This window comes from Mesoplodon mirus (genome assembly GCF_964341445.2).
Source record: "Mesoplodon mirus genome assembly, chromosome: 7".
Classification (NCBI taxonomy): Eukaryota; Metazoa; Chordata; class Mammalia; order Artiodactyla; family Ziphiidae; genus Mesoplodon; species Mesoplodon mirus.
Genome location: NC_138983.1, coordinates 64,732,598 through 64,751,745, shown reverse-complemented (window position 1 = coordinate 64,751,745; position 19,148 = coordinate 64,732,598). Strand labels below are relative to the sequence as shown.

The window sequence follows — 19,148 nt, the reverse complement described above, 5'->3', positions numbered from 1 at the left end:
GAGGAAAGGGAAGGAATGCACAAATTAAAAATTTTTCTAGGCAATGAATATAAAATTTTCTAAAGTGTCTGGCCTTTCTGGGGTATATTATTTACTATTTAAACTAATTCTTTTTTTTTTTTTTTTTTTTTACTTAGTACTGTTATCATACTTCTTTCCTTTTAAAAAAATTCTTAATTCTTTTCCTTCTTTCCTTTTTTTTAAAATCATCTCACAAAAGTTCTGACATCATTACCATCACAGGCCTAATGCACAGGTCTAAAGACACCGTTTACTGTAACTGCATCAAAACTGAAAGCAAAGGAGAGAGAGGATAATCTTATAACCCAGGAAGCTACAGGTAATCTTAGGACAAAGCATCTCTTAGCTGATTCTTAACTAAAAATTTAAATAAACTGATAAAAAAAATTAAGGCTGTTTCAAGGAGCCTTTTTCTTTTTAAGTACATACATTTATGTCTTTCCCCAGAACTTTCATCTGCAGCATAGGGTTCTGCTTTGAAATACATGTACTGTATTTCTCCCCTGCTCTTGCCACTCTCATCATATTCACTGTCCGTTCCGGAGTCTTCTTCTGCTGTATCCCACGTCTCCTTTTTCCCTTCATTCGCTTTAGTTCTTCTACTACTCGTGATGCTATGAGAGTCAAGTCCATTAGCCAAAGGGATTTGAGCATTATCTGCATTGCACAAAGTATCACTGCTATGACTTGAGCTAAGAATGTCACTGTCCACTGAACTTGTACTCCTGTCATTATTCACATCTGAATCTGATCGTTCTTCAGACTGAAAATTTTCGGGATCGGAAGTCTGAATATGCTGTTCAAGTTCTCTATTATCCACTGAGGCCAAAGAGTCCCTCTCATTGAGAGGTGATTCAATGTTTTCAAAGTCACTTGTCTCAGTACTTTTGCTGCTGTCCCCATTATCTCCCTCCTGCTGCTGTTGCAGTGACAAGCTTTTGAGTTTTTCAGTGCTTTCTTCTAGAATAGCTTCCACAGACTTTAGACCCCCTGCAGGTCCTTTGACTCTTTCACAGTCATCATCCACATTACCAGAGTCACCCCCAGCTTTCTGGTATGCTGTCCTTTTGGAGTAAGATCCTGGAGATTGTTCAGGTAACAAAACAAATAATCTGATTGTATTTGCATGCCGATCCAGGAGTTTCCATAAATGAGAGTCTGTAAAGGCCATCTGGTAATCCAAAGTCTCAGAACTTTCAACGAACACCTGAACAGTAAGTCAAAGAGTTATACTACATGATTAATTCTTATAATGACATTCTCATTCATTATAAGAATAATATTGCATCAATATAAGACAGTGCACAATAAATTATAAAATTTGAGATGATAATGTTTCTAAAGGACACGCCCATTGTTTTGGAGACTAAATAAAATATTATGTTCATATGTCCTTGTAATTAGCCATAAAACTGCTAAACAAATATCTTGTTCATCGGAAAATGTATGAAAACATCTTGGGAATGCAACACCAAAATCCAGGTTATATAAAAAATTTAATGGACAAATGACTTGATTCTAGAGCAAATTAATTGCAAGGAAACAAACATGTAAGGAAATCTTTAGATTAAAATAAACTTGAGAGATATTATGGACTTTATTTAGATCCTGATTTGAACAAACAAATCTTATTGAAAAAAAATTTTTTTAAGATAATCAGGGAAATTTGAATATTGACTAGGTATTGGTTGATATTAAGGCATTTCTATTAATTTTTTAGGTGTAATAATGTAATTGTGGTTATGTTTTTAAAAAGAGTTCTCATCTTTTAGAAATATAAATTCATATTGCTTGTAGATGAAATGATATGATGCTGGGAATGTTTTTCAAATAATCTGGGGGAAGTAGTTAGTTAAATATACATGAAAAAGACTTGATAATTATAGAAGCTGGGTGATAAGTACATAAGGGTTCATTACACTATTCATGCACTTCTGCAAATGTCTGAAAATTTCCACAATAAATTAAAAAAATGAAATGCATATACATACATCAGGCAATTATGAGTAGTATTTTGAATTTTGCATAAAAAGATTATTATTCAATAAATGTTATAAATCAGGACTATCAGCTAACCATTTAAAGAAAAAAATAAAGTTAGATCCCTCCCACTCCTTACCCTAAAACAGTATTAGGGTGGATTAGCGATTTTAATGTTACACACAAACGCCACACAGAAGTACTGGAAGAAACCAGGGGTGAATAAAAATTACACATCAGAATTAATAAAACAATACTAAAAAAAAAAAAAACCAAAGAGGCTAAATATGATAAAAGACCAAACTGCCCTAAGATGAATGAGACTGGAAATGGTGATAAATAAAAAAGACGGCAAATGAGGAATATTTGATACAATTTATCCAGAGTAAACCAAAGGCATTAGGAATAAAAACACAGGAAAAATGATAAATGATGGAACACATAATGATATCAAGAGATAAAACAAAGAGATCAACATGAACTTTCTCTTTTCTTACAGAGATAAATGAGTAGGAAAAGGGAATAATGTGGGGTGAATCCAAGATAATAATTTTCTCCACACTAGGCATGCTTCAGACTTTCACCATGAAGTACTGCTTTATGGGAGAAGCTCAAGAATGAACAAAATTCAGAGAACATAATTATTGTGACCAGAACTAGTCATGAAGGCTCCACCAAAGAAGGAGGACTAATCTGGGGCTTGAAACAAAATGTAGGAAGAGGGGGAAACACTCCAGGAGGGGCAGTGCATGAACAAGACAAAGAGGAGACCCAGCAAGACTGACTGAGAAGACAGAGAAGCAAGATGTGACCTGACTATAAAGGAAGGTAATTATTGGGAGGATGTGAGAATCCAAAAAGTAAATTTCAGACAGATGGTGAATGGCAGCATAGAAAATAGTCATGAAAAAATAAAAGACATACCTTGTTACTTCTAAAAAACCCTTCAGCTTTCAGGGTTTTACTGGGCACAGTGAGAAGACGCAAATCATTGTAGCAGCGTTCCAGCACTATTCTCATTGTTTCAGCAGGTAAATAGATGGCCTATAATGAAAGTAATTTAATTTAAAAGTGCTCTTTCAAGAATAATTCTGCTTGATTTGGAAATATGGGAAAATGAGACATTGCTGAGTTCTTCTTAAAAATAGCAGAAAGAAAATTAAGAGAAAAATAATCTTAGTAGAGGTTTACAAATTTTTAAAGAATCTATGGGAAAAATTATTAGTTCCATCCATAAATTATGATGTAAATTAGGAAAACAGAGTATCACTTATAAATGTATGCTCTGAAACTATTTTAAAAGTAACAATTTTTCACTAAAAGTTCTATTTCTCCCAAACTCATGAAGTAAATGAGGTGATTTGATTCCAAAGAAACTGAGTAACTGACTTTTGAGAACTGATGTCAAACCAACACCTGTTTAACTTCTTGACTTTTGATGAGTTCTTCTGTATTCTGTGAATAGTTGTTAGTACTTTTACTAAATCAATTTTCTTCTGTGTAAAATGAGATTAAATTAGTAGGTAAATTTTAAAGTTTTCTAAAATTCCATGTCCTTAATTTTTGGTGTTATTTTGTAAATTTCTCATGAAATGAGCAGATAAAAATAATTTACATTTTATAAAACATGATTTGTTTTACAGCTAATGATAACTAATTCTTAGGCAACCTCATTATACTTTAAACACTATATTTCTTGGCATCCTGTTTTCTGACTGTCTTTATTCTTAAGACATATTTTTCCCCAACAAAATTATGAGCTTATTCAGGGAAGGAAATCCATGTGTTTCTTTTGTACTACCTCAGTGCTCATATTCTAGATTAAACTGTAATACAGAGCAGTTACACTAATGCTGTCTTTTTATGAGTAATTTAATCATAAACTATGACTTCACAGTATGATTTGTTTCCTCCAATTATTACTTTGGCAAATTGTTGGAAGTCATTTTTTTTTAAACAGAAAAATAATTAAAAACTAACTTCTATATAACACTTTACAACTTCTTTCCCACAAAAAGAGCATTTGTTTTGTTCAAGTTCACAACAACCCTGTTAAAATAGGCATTAAAAAACCCCAGATGAGATAAAAGACAATACTACCATAAAATGAATGAATGGAAACTGGAAGTTCCTTGACTTGCGATTTCTGAACAATTTCCACCACACCAAGGGAATCTTAACCTGGGGTTAATTTTGCCTATGTTTGTGTACTCAATGTTCTATAGCATACAAGACCCCTGAAAGGATAATAACCATTTCTCTGGAGTGGAATAGTTTTTTTGTCTAAGGAAATCTGAATGTTTCATTATCATATTTTTCCAGTTCAAAAATTCTGAATGAGCCTATGCTATTTACCACTAACTCACATAATGTGGCTAATATTTGATTCATCACCTTTCTCTTCTACTTCTATTCATCTATCACTGTCTTTCTGGTTACCCAAGTGTGAAACTCCTCAGGTCTTCTGTGCTCCTGCCTTGCTCCAATGTTTACCAATCACAAGTGCTGCCAATTCTATTTATACATTCACTCTTACAATAGCCACTTCTTTCATTTCTGGTCATAACGCCTTCACCTGAATTATTTCAACAACCTCCTCATCTATGTTCCTGAGTCCTCCCTCAGCCCACTGGGAACACTAGTTTAGTGTTGCCAGAATTACCACGCTATAGCAGAGCTCTCATCATACCACTGCTGTACTTAGAAAAACAACCAACCAACCAACCTACTTCCTACTGTTTACATTAAACAGGGCCCAAACTTTTGAGTTTACATTTAAAAACCCTCCATGAGATAAAGTGAACTTGTTTTCCAGGCACGTACTTTACAATGATCCAGCCAAGCACACATATCATTGCTATGTGCACTTGCTTCACACTCCTTACCTCCACACTTAGGTCAATCTGTTTCTTCCATATACAGCATCGTTCTCTCCTAACCACAGTTGTCTCCTAGCTATAAATATTGGCTCCTTGAGGTAAATATTGGTTCCTACATCTTGTAACTATCACATAGTGCTTTGTACACAGCAGGTACTTAAAAATATTCATTGACCAATTTTAAAACTTACCTTTGAAATAAGCTGTTTGAACTCTGTAACTGTTTGATTTAAGTAAGCTCGAACAGTGATAGGAGCAGCTACAGATTCTGCCTTTAGATCAACAACATGAACCTTCACCATCACTTCTGTCCCATTGGAAAAACATAAAAACCGAATTGGAGGTTATTTTTTAAAAGGTATTTCACATGAGCAATGCATTCTAAATGTGTTTCTAATAGATGGCAAAGAAAATATTTTTCTAATTATCAAGATGGTAGATGTATATGTTATACATGTTAAAACTTTCACAATTTACCACATTACAAACATATATAAAGAAATAAAAAATGAAGCTAATAAAAAAGTTCTTACAGATCTCTTTAAAAAATGACAAGTCAAAATGCGACTTTTAAAAATAAGTGCTTTGTTTCCTTATAAAACATTAGCACCACTGTCAAATTTATCAAGCATATTACAAATACGTACCCAAAGTTCCAAAATACAGACCAAAACCACAACACTAAATAAACGTAAATAACTAGAGAATGCACAACAAATACTAAAGGAGACATAGCAACCCTACTTGCTTTTGACAACCTTCATTAAACAATTCAAGACCTTGTTCATAATCAAAGACTTCTTCTCCTCAAAATAATATTCTCTATATCTTTGGAAATTTCAGCAGAAAACCTTTTGGATTACATGTTTGTTTTCTGACTTAAATTCTTCATGTTACAAGTTATTTATTTATTATTTAATTAATTATTTAATTAATTTTTTTGGCTGCATTGGGTCTTCGCTGCTGCTCGCGGGCTTTTCTGTAGTTGTGGCGAGTGGGGACTACTCTTTGTTGCTGTGCATGGGCTTCTCGTTGCAGTGGCTTCTCTTGTTGTGGAGTATGGGCTCTAGGCGTGCAGGCTTCGGTAGTTGCAGCATGTGGGCTCAGTACTTGTGACTTGCGGGCTCTAGAGCACAGGTTCAGTAGTTGTGGCACATGGGCTTAGTTGCTCCATGGCACATGGGATCTTCCTGCACCAGGGATCAAACCTGTGTCCCCTGCATTGGCAGGCAGATTCTTAACCACTGTGCCACCAGGGAAGTCCCCATGTTAAAATTTAAAGCCACCTTCTCCTCTCCTATTTTCAGGAGATCATTATACAACTTAACTTTTAGTCACCAGAAAAATAAATGATCTTCAAACACCGGATTTAGTAGATAGTTATTCTCCAGCTTAACTGTTTTAATCTCTTATATGTAGTACACGTCAATACTCCATTTTCCCCCAAATGTTGCTAATCTAAATCTGAATAAATATTCTGCTAAAGTCTTGATTATTAATGAATAAAGGAGATTACTTTATAAGGTTTACAATCCACAATGACATTTAGAATTCTTTTTAAAAAGTGGGTTTTTTGCTGACCCATGTTATATTTTTATCATAATTTTTACAGTCTAGTTCAAAAATAATCTGCAGGGACTTCCCTGGTGGCGCAGAGGTTAAGAATCCACCTGCCACTTCAGGGGACATGGGTTCGATCCGTAGTCCAGGAAGATCCCACATGCCGCAGAGCAACTAAGCCTGTGCGCCACAACTGAGCCTGCGCTCTAGAGCCCACAAGCCACAACTACTGAGCCCGCGTGCCACAACTACTGAAGCTCACATACCTAGAGCCTGTGCTCTGCAACAAGGGAAGCCACTGCAATGAGAAGCCTATGCACCGAAATGAAGAGTAGCCCCCACTTGCCGCAACTAGAGAAAGCCTGCGCGTAGCAACGAAGACCCAACGCAGGCAACAACAACAACAACAAAGTCTGCAAGAAAATGCTCCAAAGGGACTCTTTACGGAGAGCGCGGAGTCTGACTAAAGGAGCTCTTGAAAGAATACCACACTTAATCTACTTTGGAAAGAAGAGCCTTCATAAAAAGGGAGGTGTATAGGATCCCCAGAAGAACAGAATTTGAGTCATGAAACCATAACCATAATAAGGTCCTCAAGGAGACCCTGAAAAAGAGACTCTACTTCTGAGACTTTATGGGAATATACCAGGGTCTTCTCTATAAAAAGAGAGAGGTAGAGGTAGAGGTAGAGGTAGAGGTAGAGGCTGGGGCAGGCACAGAGGTAGGGAGGGAGGACGATTTAGTACTGGAGAAGAAAAATCCCACTGAAGACTATAAGCCAGAAGTTTTGTTGTTTGTTTCTTAAATTTTGTGTATAGCTTTCTGGGAAGTAATCTAGAACTTAATTCCAGGTTTGTTGCTGACTACTTCCCAATCTATCAGAATTATTCTACATTTTAAGAACATGTAAAAAATTTAAAAATAATTTCTACAAACAAAAAACTTTCTTATGAAAATTTTAAGTCCTTTACAACTCAGAATACCATGAAATTCCTTACCTCCGGGTTTGTAAGACTGGAAAACCTGATCGGGTCTTCTTGTCTCCAACAGCAGATCAAACATGTATGTTGACTTGACTCCACCTAGTAAAAGTCCCATTGGCGTATCTTCTTCTCCTTCATATGATCGTTCAAGATAATCATGAAACTCATCATATTTAACAAGACGACAGCAATCCATAGGTATTACCTCTTCTAAATCCATCATCTAAAAGAATATAACACCCGAGGAAAAAGAAAAAATATATATATAGTATTGATATTTTAGTCTGATGTGTAACTGTACTAACAATAGGTCCTAACAAACAATAAAATCCATATATTTATGATTTGCATCAAAGCTCAAAGGCATGACTTAAAGGGTATTTTAAAATAACCATAGTTCATTATCCCTCAAATTATCCGACCTATGCACTAACATATTTTAAAGACTTTTTTGTTTTTACAAAAGTTAACATTCTAAACTTTAGATGTACTCAAAATTAATGCACTGTAAGCTATTGTTTTATAACCACTAAGCTGGAAACATGAGGGGAAAACGACCAACTAGAACATGCATCTTTTGTTATCTTAATCCATTTTGGAGAAAAACTGGTAATTAATGTATCTAGTAACGATCTCCCTAAGCACAGGAGGATAGCATGCCTTGTAGAGCCACCACAAAGGTCATAGCTTCTATGTCTTCCAAGTGCTACCAGACTCCTCTCTGAACCATCCCCTTCAATCTTAGCCTCCGGAACACCAACAAATTGGGCACAGGAATTTCTATCAAAAATTTTCCCTCTAGTACATGTCACTAGTAGATGGCATACCCTGGATGCAACATCACTTTAAGTGGGAGCTGAACCTCCTGGAGAAACATAGTAGGATTGCTTAGAAGTATCCAATACTCATCTGAGGTTTGTGATTACAACTTTAAAGAAAGCGTTCCTGTAAGCCTTGGTATGTCCCCATTGCCCTCTACTCCTCCATCCCTCACTTCCCACAAATGGAGCTTTATTTTTCTTACATAAGATTGATTTATTTCTCTTTTCTATTTCGCTCTTTACATTTGTGAACTTAAACTTTCTATTTTTTAAGACCAGACTTTTTCTTCCTACATTAAAAACTGATGGAATATGAACTACCCTTAGTGCTATCACTGGTTGACCTTACTGTGTAAAACTGTTTAAAGACATTTTCGCCATTTTAGTTTAATTTGGTTTCACTATTGTTTTGCTTGCAGTCCACCATTATGTTTAAAGGATTTTTACTTTAATCAGGTGAACCCAGAGCCATTCATTTTATTATTTGTTCATTCAATTATTCATTCACATACCCATCCAATTTTGACTCTCCTGTTTACCAGGCAAAAGTAGTGGAAATGCAACTGTGAACAAAACCAGAACACTCTTCACCCTTGTAGGTGCTTACGGTTTAGTGAGGGACATTAATTAATTAAAATAGTCACACAAATGTAAATTTTCAGTACTGATAAAGTTCTATGAAAGACCAGGTACACAATACAAGTTCTCAAACTGTGTGTGTCTAAAAACCACTTGAGGTACCTGTTTAAAATGCATAATCCTAGGTGCCAAAACATAAGTTCAGATTCATTTGCAGGAATTTGTTTTTTAATAGGAATGTGACTCTGGTGTAGGTTGTGCTGGATCACACTTTGAGAAACAATGCCAGCTATCTTGTGAATTATTTTTACTTCTTTCATTGGTTCTACATATAATTATAAATGAAATGACGTAGTATGCAATTTTTTCTCTAGGTAATGACTGTTTAACTTTAGTCAAATGACGTTAATGTTTACATGGAAAGGGCAAAAAATTTTGTCAAGTATAACAGATGACATTTAGAATAATCTGGTTAAAGAATGCTTCTTTTTCTATTTGCCTTTCAAAACCCACTTATAAATTTGCATTATTCTTAGAATAAAATGCAAACTTCTATTCTTACACAGCCTTTAATTTCATTTTATGTGCCTCTATTCTCATTCAAGATGATCTAAACACAATGCACCTTTTTTCAGCTTCTTGATCATATACTTCCTCACCTCAGTTTTTACACATGCTGTTACCTCTACTTAAAATACTCTTCCCCAACTTCTTGCACAGCTGTCTCCTCATGGTTTAAGTCTCAGATTAAATAACCTTAATATACTACTGAATTACTTTATAGCATCTAATAAGATATTTGCAAACTGTGGTGTTTAAATATTTTTTGTCTGTTTTTTTCCCCAGTGGGATTGTAAACTCCAAGAAGGCAGTGAGCCTGTTTTGCTCACTCTGGTACCTCTAACACCTCATGTGGTCTTGTTCACTCAAGTTCTCTAATGCATCATATAGTAGACACTCAATAAATATCTGCTAAATGCATATAAAGAATAAATAAATATTTTTGTTTCTAATTCTATTTCTGAGTTTTAGAAAGCTTTAACTGGCTTTCGGAGTGAGAAAGTTCTCAAAAGCAATGGACCACATTCCAGAGAAGAGGTGTAAACTATACTCTTTAAGAGACATAGGATTTAAGTGGGCTATCAAAGCTACTGCAAGTGCTTATATTACTACTGACTATAATAAAAACTTGGGAAAATGTTAATACTGTTATGTAAAATATCAATAATTAAATGCCAACAGTGCAATTAAACATACCTTATAAGCCATTTCTACTGCTTCCTTTAATGTCTTATCCTTATGAACCTCCAATTTATTTTCCATCATCACTTGTTTCACAGGATGCAAACAGAATAATTTTATCTAGAAAATGTAAATGTAAAATATCATCATTAACTCAACAGGTCATAAATCAAACTTACTTCTTTTGTAGACAGTATTTTTTCCTAATAGTCAAAAATATTATAATTAAAAAAAACATAATTGGGATCATTCTCCCTGTCTATTTATCTCACTTAATAATTGATACTGTCTCATGTTATAAAAAAAATTCAAAAGCATTAATTTTAACAACTGTATGCTTCTTTTTTTTGTTTCTTTTTTTTTTTTTGTGGTATGCAGGCCTCTCACTGTTGTGGCCTCTCTCGTTGCAGAGCACAGGCTCCGGACGCGCAGGCTCAGCGGCCATGGCTCACGGGCCCAGCCGCTTCACGGCATGTGGGATCTTCCCAGACCGAGGCACGAACCCGTGTCCCCTGCATCGGCAGGTGGACTCTCAACCACTGTGCCACCAGGGAAGCCCCTGTATGTTTCTTTATAAGCATGTATCATAATTTATGTAATCACTCTCCTACTGATATATATTCAAGTTGTTTCCAATTTTTCCCTAATTTGGAAAATACTGTGGAGAATGTCCTTGTGGTCAAAACTTTTACCGCATCTGTCATTAACTCATGAGGTAATATTTTCTTGAGAGAATTATATAAAAGAATATGAATTTGCTTAAGGCTCTTGATAAATCCTACTCAAATTCTAGGCAGAAAGATTTTATCAATTTATACTTGTAGCAGAATGTTACAATGTTCGCCTCACTGTAACCTCACCAGCACTGAGCATTATCACTATGTTACTGGTTTTTTAAAAAAAAAATAAATTTATTTATTTTTGGCTGCATTGGGTCTTCGCTGCTGCATGCAGGCTTCTCACTGCGGTGGCCTCTCCCTCTGCAGAGCACGGGCCCTAGGCACGCGGGTCCCAGCAGCTGTGGCACATGGGCTCAGCAGTTGTGGCTCACCAGCTCCAGAGCACAGGCGCAGCAGCTGTGGCTCATGGGCCCAGCTGCTCCGTGGCATGTGGGATGTTCCCGGACCAGGGATCGAACCCGTGTCCCCTGCATTGGCAGGCGGACCCCCAACCACTGCGCCACCAGGGAAGCCCATGTTACTGGTTTTTTATGCATAAAATGAAATCACTTTACCTCAGTAGTATAGTTGGTTATACCGTTTAATGATCACGATGGCATAACTATCTACAGAATCAACCCAATGAGTCAGTGATGAGAACTGCAGTTAAGCAAAGTTCAATAGCACTTTTTAATTAAAAGTAAAATTAGGAAATCTAACCTTGCATGTATTGCGCTCAATTTCTCGTTGCCTCTTTTCTTGTTCTTCCAATTCTCTCTCTCTCTGCACCAAATTTTTAATATGTTCTGGATATTCATCTACTTCTAGAAATTCTATTAATAGTAAAAACAGGGTAAAACAGTGCCACTGAGATTGAGCTTCCTTTATTTAATTTTGTTCTACTATGTTCCCAGAGTATACACTTCTACTATAGCTGTTATCAAAATATATCTCAACTACATCAATCTTTCAACTTGGAACATGAGCTTCTTCCAGACACGGGTGAAGAGGTAGTTGATAATGACACATGGTTAGGTCTCAAAAAAGCCATATCTTTATCTGTATACCTCTTGGCTCCAGACAACTCTGGTATGTAAATTAAGATTTTTAGAATGAAAAAGCCTCCCTTAAACTTGAAAATAAAAGCACTTCTGATTTCAAATAGTGCTATCACCATCAAATTGTGTAACCCTGGGCAAGTTTACTTCTCCAGACCTTGGTTTCTTCAGCTTATTAACAGCATCTTACCACATAGAGTTATTACCTGAGATATAAGGAAATGTAATAAATACTGTTGATGCTTTACTACTACAAATGGTATTCATTTGTTTATTATTATTCACTAATATGATTATCTTTCCTTTGTTCTCAAAGTAGTCTTTTAGCTGCCTTCTAATCAAAGAACTTTATATGTAACTCAAAGTATTCGAAGTGACAGTATGAGACTATAACACGGTTTAATAAAGCCAATGATTGTTAGGCATTAAACAGGGAGAACAATTTATATTTTAAAAAAATCATGCCCCTGTGGAAGGTAAAAATCCACTGTTTACAGAAATGAGCTCTAATTTAAAAAATATTCCGTATCATACATACAGTGCCCCCTGGTGCTTCATCACAAAACTAGACTTGTGGGGAGCAGATAAAAGAAAGTTGAGTTACTGTACTACATGAAATATCTGGAATGCTGGGTGTCACAGAGGATACACAAACTATAAACCTGGCTCTTCCTCCAGGTAGCTATGACCTTGGACAAATTACTCTTTAGGGTATAGCTTCATTATGTGTAAAGTAAGAATTAATACTTCTACTCTGAAATCCCTGTTCTGAAATGACTTATTATAATTTCCTTTTTTCTTTCCTATAATTACACAGTAAATTATTGAACAGCCTCTATATGACAGACCCTGTATTATATCATTGGTGAAAAGACAGATAAGTCCTAAGCCTTGCACCAACTGAATTCACAATCTGATGAGAGTTCACGAAAATGTAAACAAAAACATTAGACTGCTTAAAATAGATTTACTCATAGTAGTTTCTAAACAAAGGAAATATATTGAAATCAAAGACAATGATTATATTAATTGTGAAAAGAATATGAGCAAACACATCACCTGTGTATATATCGTATGTACACACACACACACACACACACGCTTTATACACCTATGTGCAAATACTGTCTCTGTCATGATCAGAGTTACCAAGAAAACACAGGAACTGTAACTTTTTAAAGTAGCAGTTACAAAAGGAAAAAAGAAAGGCATATCCACATGCTTTGTATACAGGATTATTTTTAGGATTCCTAATAAAATTAAAATCTAATAAAGGATTCATACTCGACTCATAAAACTTTACTTGCTTTTTAAGCAAATAAGCAAAGATGTTTAACTCTAGTATGATACTAAATGCTTAAAATTTTATCTCATTTAATTTTTTATAATAATCCTATAAAATACTATAATTATTCCCATTTTACATGTGTGGAAAGTAAGACTTACAAAAGTTAAATAACTTGTTCTGGGACATGCAGATGGTGAGTTATGGCTGCTACACAGATCTGGATACTATCATCACTGCACCAAACTACATATAATACAATCTTACTGCAAATAAATATCCAACGTACGCAATGCAGAGTAAGTTTTGTCTCTTAGTTTATTAAAAAATAGTGCAACTTTTTCCCAAGTGCTTTTACCAGTTGGTATTATCTCATAACAGTCTTTATAATTAATTCTTCCACATATAAAAAATGTAATTGTCCTATCATTTAAACGTAGTTATCTGGGTTTATAAAACTTGCAAAAAACCTGGTTTATAACACAGACTAAAATCAAGTAACTATATGTCAACATACTTGCATTTCTTGCTGGGTCCTTCAGTCTATATATCAGCATATATGCATTTGTGGAGCTAGTAAAATATAGAAAAGATTAATAGGGACAAAAAGTAGATTGTAAAGATTCCATTTCCTAGCATCAAATATTTATTTTAAATAGTAGTTTTTTTGTTGTTTCAAACAATTAGAAAATCATGTAGCTGTTCTTGTACAGGTTCAGATTTAAACATTCTTGAAAAAAAAGGAGACTACTTTGCTTTTACTGACATATTTATGAGAAAATCCCGTATCTTTTCTTGGTAACGTAGTAAAATCTTCAAAAAATCTTTGTCCTAGAATGAGGACTACAGGAAAGTCAGGAGTCAGCAAATTTTTTCTGGAAAAGGGCCAGATAGTAAAAGCCATAGGCTTTGGGAGCTATTCTGTGTGTGCTAAAATTACTTAACTCTGCCGTTGTGTGGGAAAAGATCAACATATAATATTTAACAAATGAGTATGATGGTGTTCCAATAAAACTTTATTTCCAAAAACTGAAGGCAGGCTGAATTTGGCCCATAGGTTATAGTCTGTTGACCCTTGGGTTAAACCTTTTTAGTGATAAAAAAATGTTGAAAAGCTGTAATTAATTCTAATTTATAAACAGAAAAAATTAGGAAGTTATTTACCTTGCAAAAGCACTGGAGTAATAGCCTCTGCTTCCTGAAGATCCACCATGTGTTTTCTTAATGTCCTCTTGCGTTATCTAAAAAGTTGTTACATTACTTACTTTTTTGGTAAGATCTATAACACCATTACCTTTATGTCAATATGTAACCCAAGTTTTAACCTCAAAGTTAAATGGACCACACAGATACCAGTTCACAAAATGTAATCATAATCAGTGGCTACTAACGGCCAATCTTTTCTAATGCTCTTAAATAGATAGCCCGTATGAAGGCTCAGGGCAAGAAGCAAACTGGGAGTCTAGCTCTGCAAACACTCAGCAAGCCCAAAATAAAACAAAACAAAGAAACAAAGGAAATTTACTGAAAACAAAAACAAAAGAATGACATCTGGTATGTCTTAATGATTTGGTATGCTTCAACGGACAGACTGAGTCTCTCATTTTTAATAAACCCTGCTGTTGATGAGAAACATCCCTACTCCTGTCTTTCAGAATAATAATCTTAAAAAACCCCTCCTTACCCTGCTGACATGTTGATCATTAAAGCTGTACCACTGCTCATCACTGAATGACTTTATACAAGCATAGTAATGACCACCAGCAGCACTCCCTGAATGAACCATAACCGAGAAGAGCTCATAGATCAAAGAATTCTAAAGAAAAGAATAAAAGTAACTCAGCACAGAGGTAAAACACAAAACCCTAATTTACATATTTCCTATTCGCTACTAAAACACAGCAAACTAACAACATGTTAGTTGTCCTCTGTATTTATGGCACGTCAACTTTTCTCTAAGATCATTAAAATGGTAATTCACCACATAATTTTATATACCACAAGTTTCATTCAGTGTATTCCTTCACATTTTCGTTACGCTATAACCTCTAGAACAATGCATACTGAAATACAAATTTATATTTTATGTAAAAAGAAAATAACAGTCTGAAATTTTAGAAGGAGGTGTTAAACATGAGACCATTCTGATATGCACATCAAAATCAATAAATCCCAAATAACATTTTTAAAAATTCAAATAAAAGAGCTAAGGTATATAATTATTTTGAACATCTTCTAATGTATTTATATAACATCTGTGATACAGTGATCTATTGATTTGATATCTCTCAGGTATGCAAAGCTGGTTCAACATTAGAAAATCAACCTATGTAAACCAGGCTAAAGAAGAAAAGTTACATGATCTTACCAACTGAACCCAGAAACAATATTTGACAAAATCCAAACCCATTCATGATAAAGACTCTCAACAAACTAGGAAGAGAGGAACCTCCTCAAATTGATAAACAACATCTATAAAAAATCTAGACCCAATATCATACTTAATGGCAAGAGACTGAATACTTTCCTCCTGAGATTGGGAATAAGGCAAGAGCGTCCTCTCTCACCACTCCTATTCAACACTGTATGGGAAATCCTATCCAGTGGAATAAGATAAGGAAAACAGAAAAAAAGATAGACATAATTGTCTATGTAGAAAAACAGGTTGGGGGTTGGATTTAGCTCTTGAGCCACAGTTTTCCAACCCTTGTTTGAATGCAATGTTCTTTACACTAAGTTATAATGTATCCACTACATTATTCATCACACAGCAATTCACACCTCATCTGTCTGCCCTGAAAGAAACAGATAATTTTAAAAGGTAAAGGGTAGTGGTAATGGTGGTGAGAATAATGGTCTTGATCTAAAAACAGATTTATGCAAGTGAAACTCCATTCTTAAATACTGCCTAAAAAAAACCCTATATTTAATACGACTCTGTAAGACTTGAGCTAGTGATCAGTCTTCACACTGGTGATTCATTATTCACACCTTGCTCAAGACATCTGATCTGTAATTCTCCCCTCAATAAAGCAAATTATACAAATGTGAAAGAAATGGTTTGATAAAATCTTAAAAATCACTGACCTAGTAACAAAAAATTATATCCTAGATATTATCCAGTCTTGTAGTTTTCAAATGATAATCCATGGAATTGTATCATTTTTTGAAGTCCCTTAAGGGCTGTCATAGGGGAGGGGAGGAAAACTGAGGGGTCCCCTACCTAAAAAAGATTAGTTCTCTTATTGTTTCAGAAAAGGTCCCATAGCCAGAATTTTTTAAATTAACAGATCTAGTCTAATGCTTCCATTTTGCTATATGAGAAAACTCTGATATAAGATTTAGAGGCTTGCTGCTACTTTAAAGGCAAAATGAAGTGGTTTCCTCACTACTAGCACCCTTTCCACACCACCACTCAGCTTGCTTCAGAGGTACAGTTCAGCTTCTCAGAAATTAATGCTCCCACTTGTGAGTAGTTTTTTCTAAAGTTTAATTATGACCACATATATGCATAAAAATAATAGCAATTAAACTTCTTTTAAAGAGAATTATATAGCAGCTCAGAGATTACCTTACTCTCCCTTTCAACTAAAAACCACAAATTACAAAAAGTACCTTTTCAAGCCCAGGTTTTGGAATCTTTTCAGTTCCACTATTGCTTTCAAGGCAGATCCCTTCATCAACACCATCATCATTGGAGAAATCATTGCTCATTTGATCACTGTGACAACTGCCTTCATTTTCTGCTCCACTGTCAGTGCAACTTTCAGTCTGAGGAGATTTCTTAATAAAACATAATTATCTTACAATTATAAGCTAAATAAAGGGAAAATATAAACCTTTCAATTTATATGCTGCTTTTCCCACATAATTTACGATGCTACTGTTAATAAAAATACTTATTCTACTTTAAGCAAATTTATTTTCTCTTAAAAAGTGAGACCTTAAATAAAATTAAACAAAAGTGTATCTTAAAAGCATTTCTATTAACAACCTTAAAATTCTAATACAACAAATTAGTGATTCAGAATTCTATTAAACCCCATTTATGTTTACAGCTGCAAAGTAACAACATAAAATTACCATTTCTTTCATCAAAAACCATAAAAGCAGAGAACTTACACTCCAAAATGAGTTTCTGTTGTTCTCAAATCCCAAAGAATATCATCTCCTTTCTTGAACAAAAAGGTCAATTCAGTTTATCACTATGCTAGGTATTACAGAAAATTAGAAAGAAAAACAAGACACTGTATCTATCCTCAAGAACTTTATACTCCAGTTAAAGGAGGTGGAAATGTAACAACAGTAAATAATACTTTTCCATGCTTTTATGATTTTTAAATGTCTTTCAGACAAATTTAATTCAAAGAATTCTTCCTAGAAATCCTCAAACAACTCTTTCCTCCCTTTTCCTTTAATATTTTATTTTTATTTTATTTTTTTTATTATTATTATTTTTTTTTGCGGTACGCGGGCCTCTCACTGTTGTGGTCTCTCCCGTTGCAGAGCACAGGCTCCGGACGCGCAGGCTCGGCGGCCATGGCTCACGGGCCCAGCCGCTCTGCGGCATGTGGGATCTTCCCAGACCGGGGCACGAACCCGTGTCCCCTGCATCGGCAGGCGGACTCTCAACCACTGCGCCACCAGGAAAGCCCTAATATTTTATTTTTAAAATTTATTTATTTTATTTATTTATTTTTGGCTGTGTTGGGTCTTCATTGCTGCGCGCAGGCTTTCTCTAGTTGCGGCGAGCAGGGGCTACTTTTCATTGAGGTGTGCAGGCTTCTCTCTTGTTGCAGAGCATGGGCTCTAGGCATGCGGGCTTCAGTAGTTGTGGCACGTGGGCTCAGTAGTAGTGGTGCACAGGCTTAGTTGCTCTGTGGCATGTGGGATCAATCTTCCCGGATCAGGGCTTGAACCTGTGTCCCCTGCATTGGCAGGCAGATTCTTAACCACTGCGCCACCAGGGAAGCCCCTCCTTTAATATTTTAGATACATAGTCTGAAAATTCTTCTCTAAGATGTAGGCACTTGATATGTTTAAGGCATTGCCTAGAAGTTCTTGAATTAACCAAGCAATATGTAGTAAATACCAACTTCTTGCCAAGAATTTTGTTTTAAGAACTGCACCTAACATATAGTCTTCATGCCTCAAGAAAGTTTGGTTTAAGGAAAAATGGAGGTGAAAACCAACTTGAGAATTCTACACAAAGTCCAAAGAGATCATCCCTGAAACCCCTTTTAACTAAGCCAGAACATCTTCTCTTCTTCCAAGAAATGGACCTAAAACTTCCTACAAGTTCTGGTCAAACTCTATATCTCAGTTTTCTTCCCCTGGAAAAGACTTCCCTTTATGAGAAATACATTAGGAATATACAGAAGACCCATCTAATACTCATCTCTGAGTAGGAATCTCCCTTGAAAGTTTGGTATACTTTGGACAGACTTCCTAGCTTAAGCACAAGTGTTTGAGATATTATTTCAAATTAAACCTTTCAGAGAATGTTACCTGGTCACAGGTACCATTCAATGAACATTTATTTTATCTAAGGCAATCTCATCTTATGAAAGCTATGAAAGGCAATTATCATCCTTACTTTACAGACAAGGAAAGTGAGGCTCAGAAAACATTTGCCACTTAGTACTTAAGAGCATAAATAAAAACTTGAGAATGTTTAAAATTATTTTTAAGCCTCTGGGAAAAGGCATTTTTAACTATTGTGATGAATTCCAATCAGAAAAAAATACTTCATGGCAGTTTTGAGAATAAGAAAGATTTATCACTCTGTAATAACTATGTTAAGTGATTGTAAATATTCCCATGTAAATATTCCCAATAATTAAATCAGAAGAGTTTCCAAGAGAACAGAGTGGGACATTATGAATCTTTTACTGGATAAGGATAGAGGAACCAGAGAATTGGGGGAGGTCAATGAGTGGAAGAAATTAATGAGCTTTATGTGTGCCCTCAAAGTTCCATTCTCAAACTATATTTAAATAGTTAAAAATTTTTTATTCTTAAAGTTTTAATTAAAAAAAAACTAATTAAAAAAGAAACACAGAAAAATACCTTTATTACCTA

At 35.0% G+C, this 19,148-nt stretch overlaps 1 protein-coding gene across 2 annotated transcripts in view; it reads right to left on the bottom strand.

The window, feature by feature from the left end:
• Positions 1 to 19,148, bottom strand: part of USP47 (ubiquitin specific peptidase 47) — a 123,082-nt gene that overhangs the window by 13,365 nt on the left and 90,569 nt on the right. For both annotated transcript variants that reach the window (XM_082627903.1, XM_082627904.1), the window contains 10 exons: positions 16,683 to 16,850; positions 14,752 to 14,883; positions 14,232 to 14,308; positions 13,585 to 13,640; positions 11,445 to 11,557; positions 10,081 to 10,185; positions 7,439 to 7,646; positions 5,072 to 5,187; positions 2,926 to 3,045; positions 451 to 1,228 (listed from right to left, as the gene is read on the bottom strand). In XM_082627903.1, the coding sequence (XP_082484029.1) occupies positions 451 to 1,228; positions 2,926 to 3,045; positions 5,072 to 5,187; positions 7,439 to 7,646; positions 10,081 to 10,185; positions 11,445 to 11,557; positions 13,585 to 13,640; positions 14,232 to 14,308; positions 14,752 to 14,883; positions 16,683 to 16,850 (1,873 nt within the window). The remainder of the gene's footprint in view (positions 1 to 450; positions 1,229 to 2,925; positions 3,046 to 5,071; positions 5,188 to 7,438; positions 7,647 to 10,080; positions 10,186 to 11,444; positions 11,558 to 13,584; positions 13,641 to 14,231; positions 14,309 to 14,751; positions 14,884 to 16,682; positions 16,851 to 19,148) is intronic.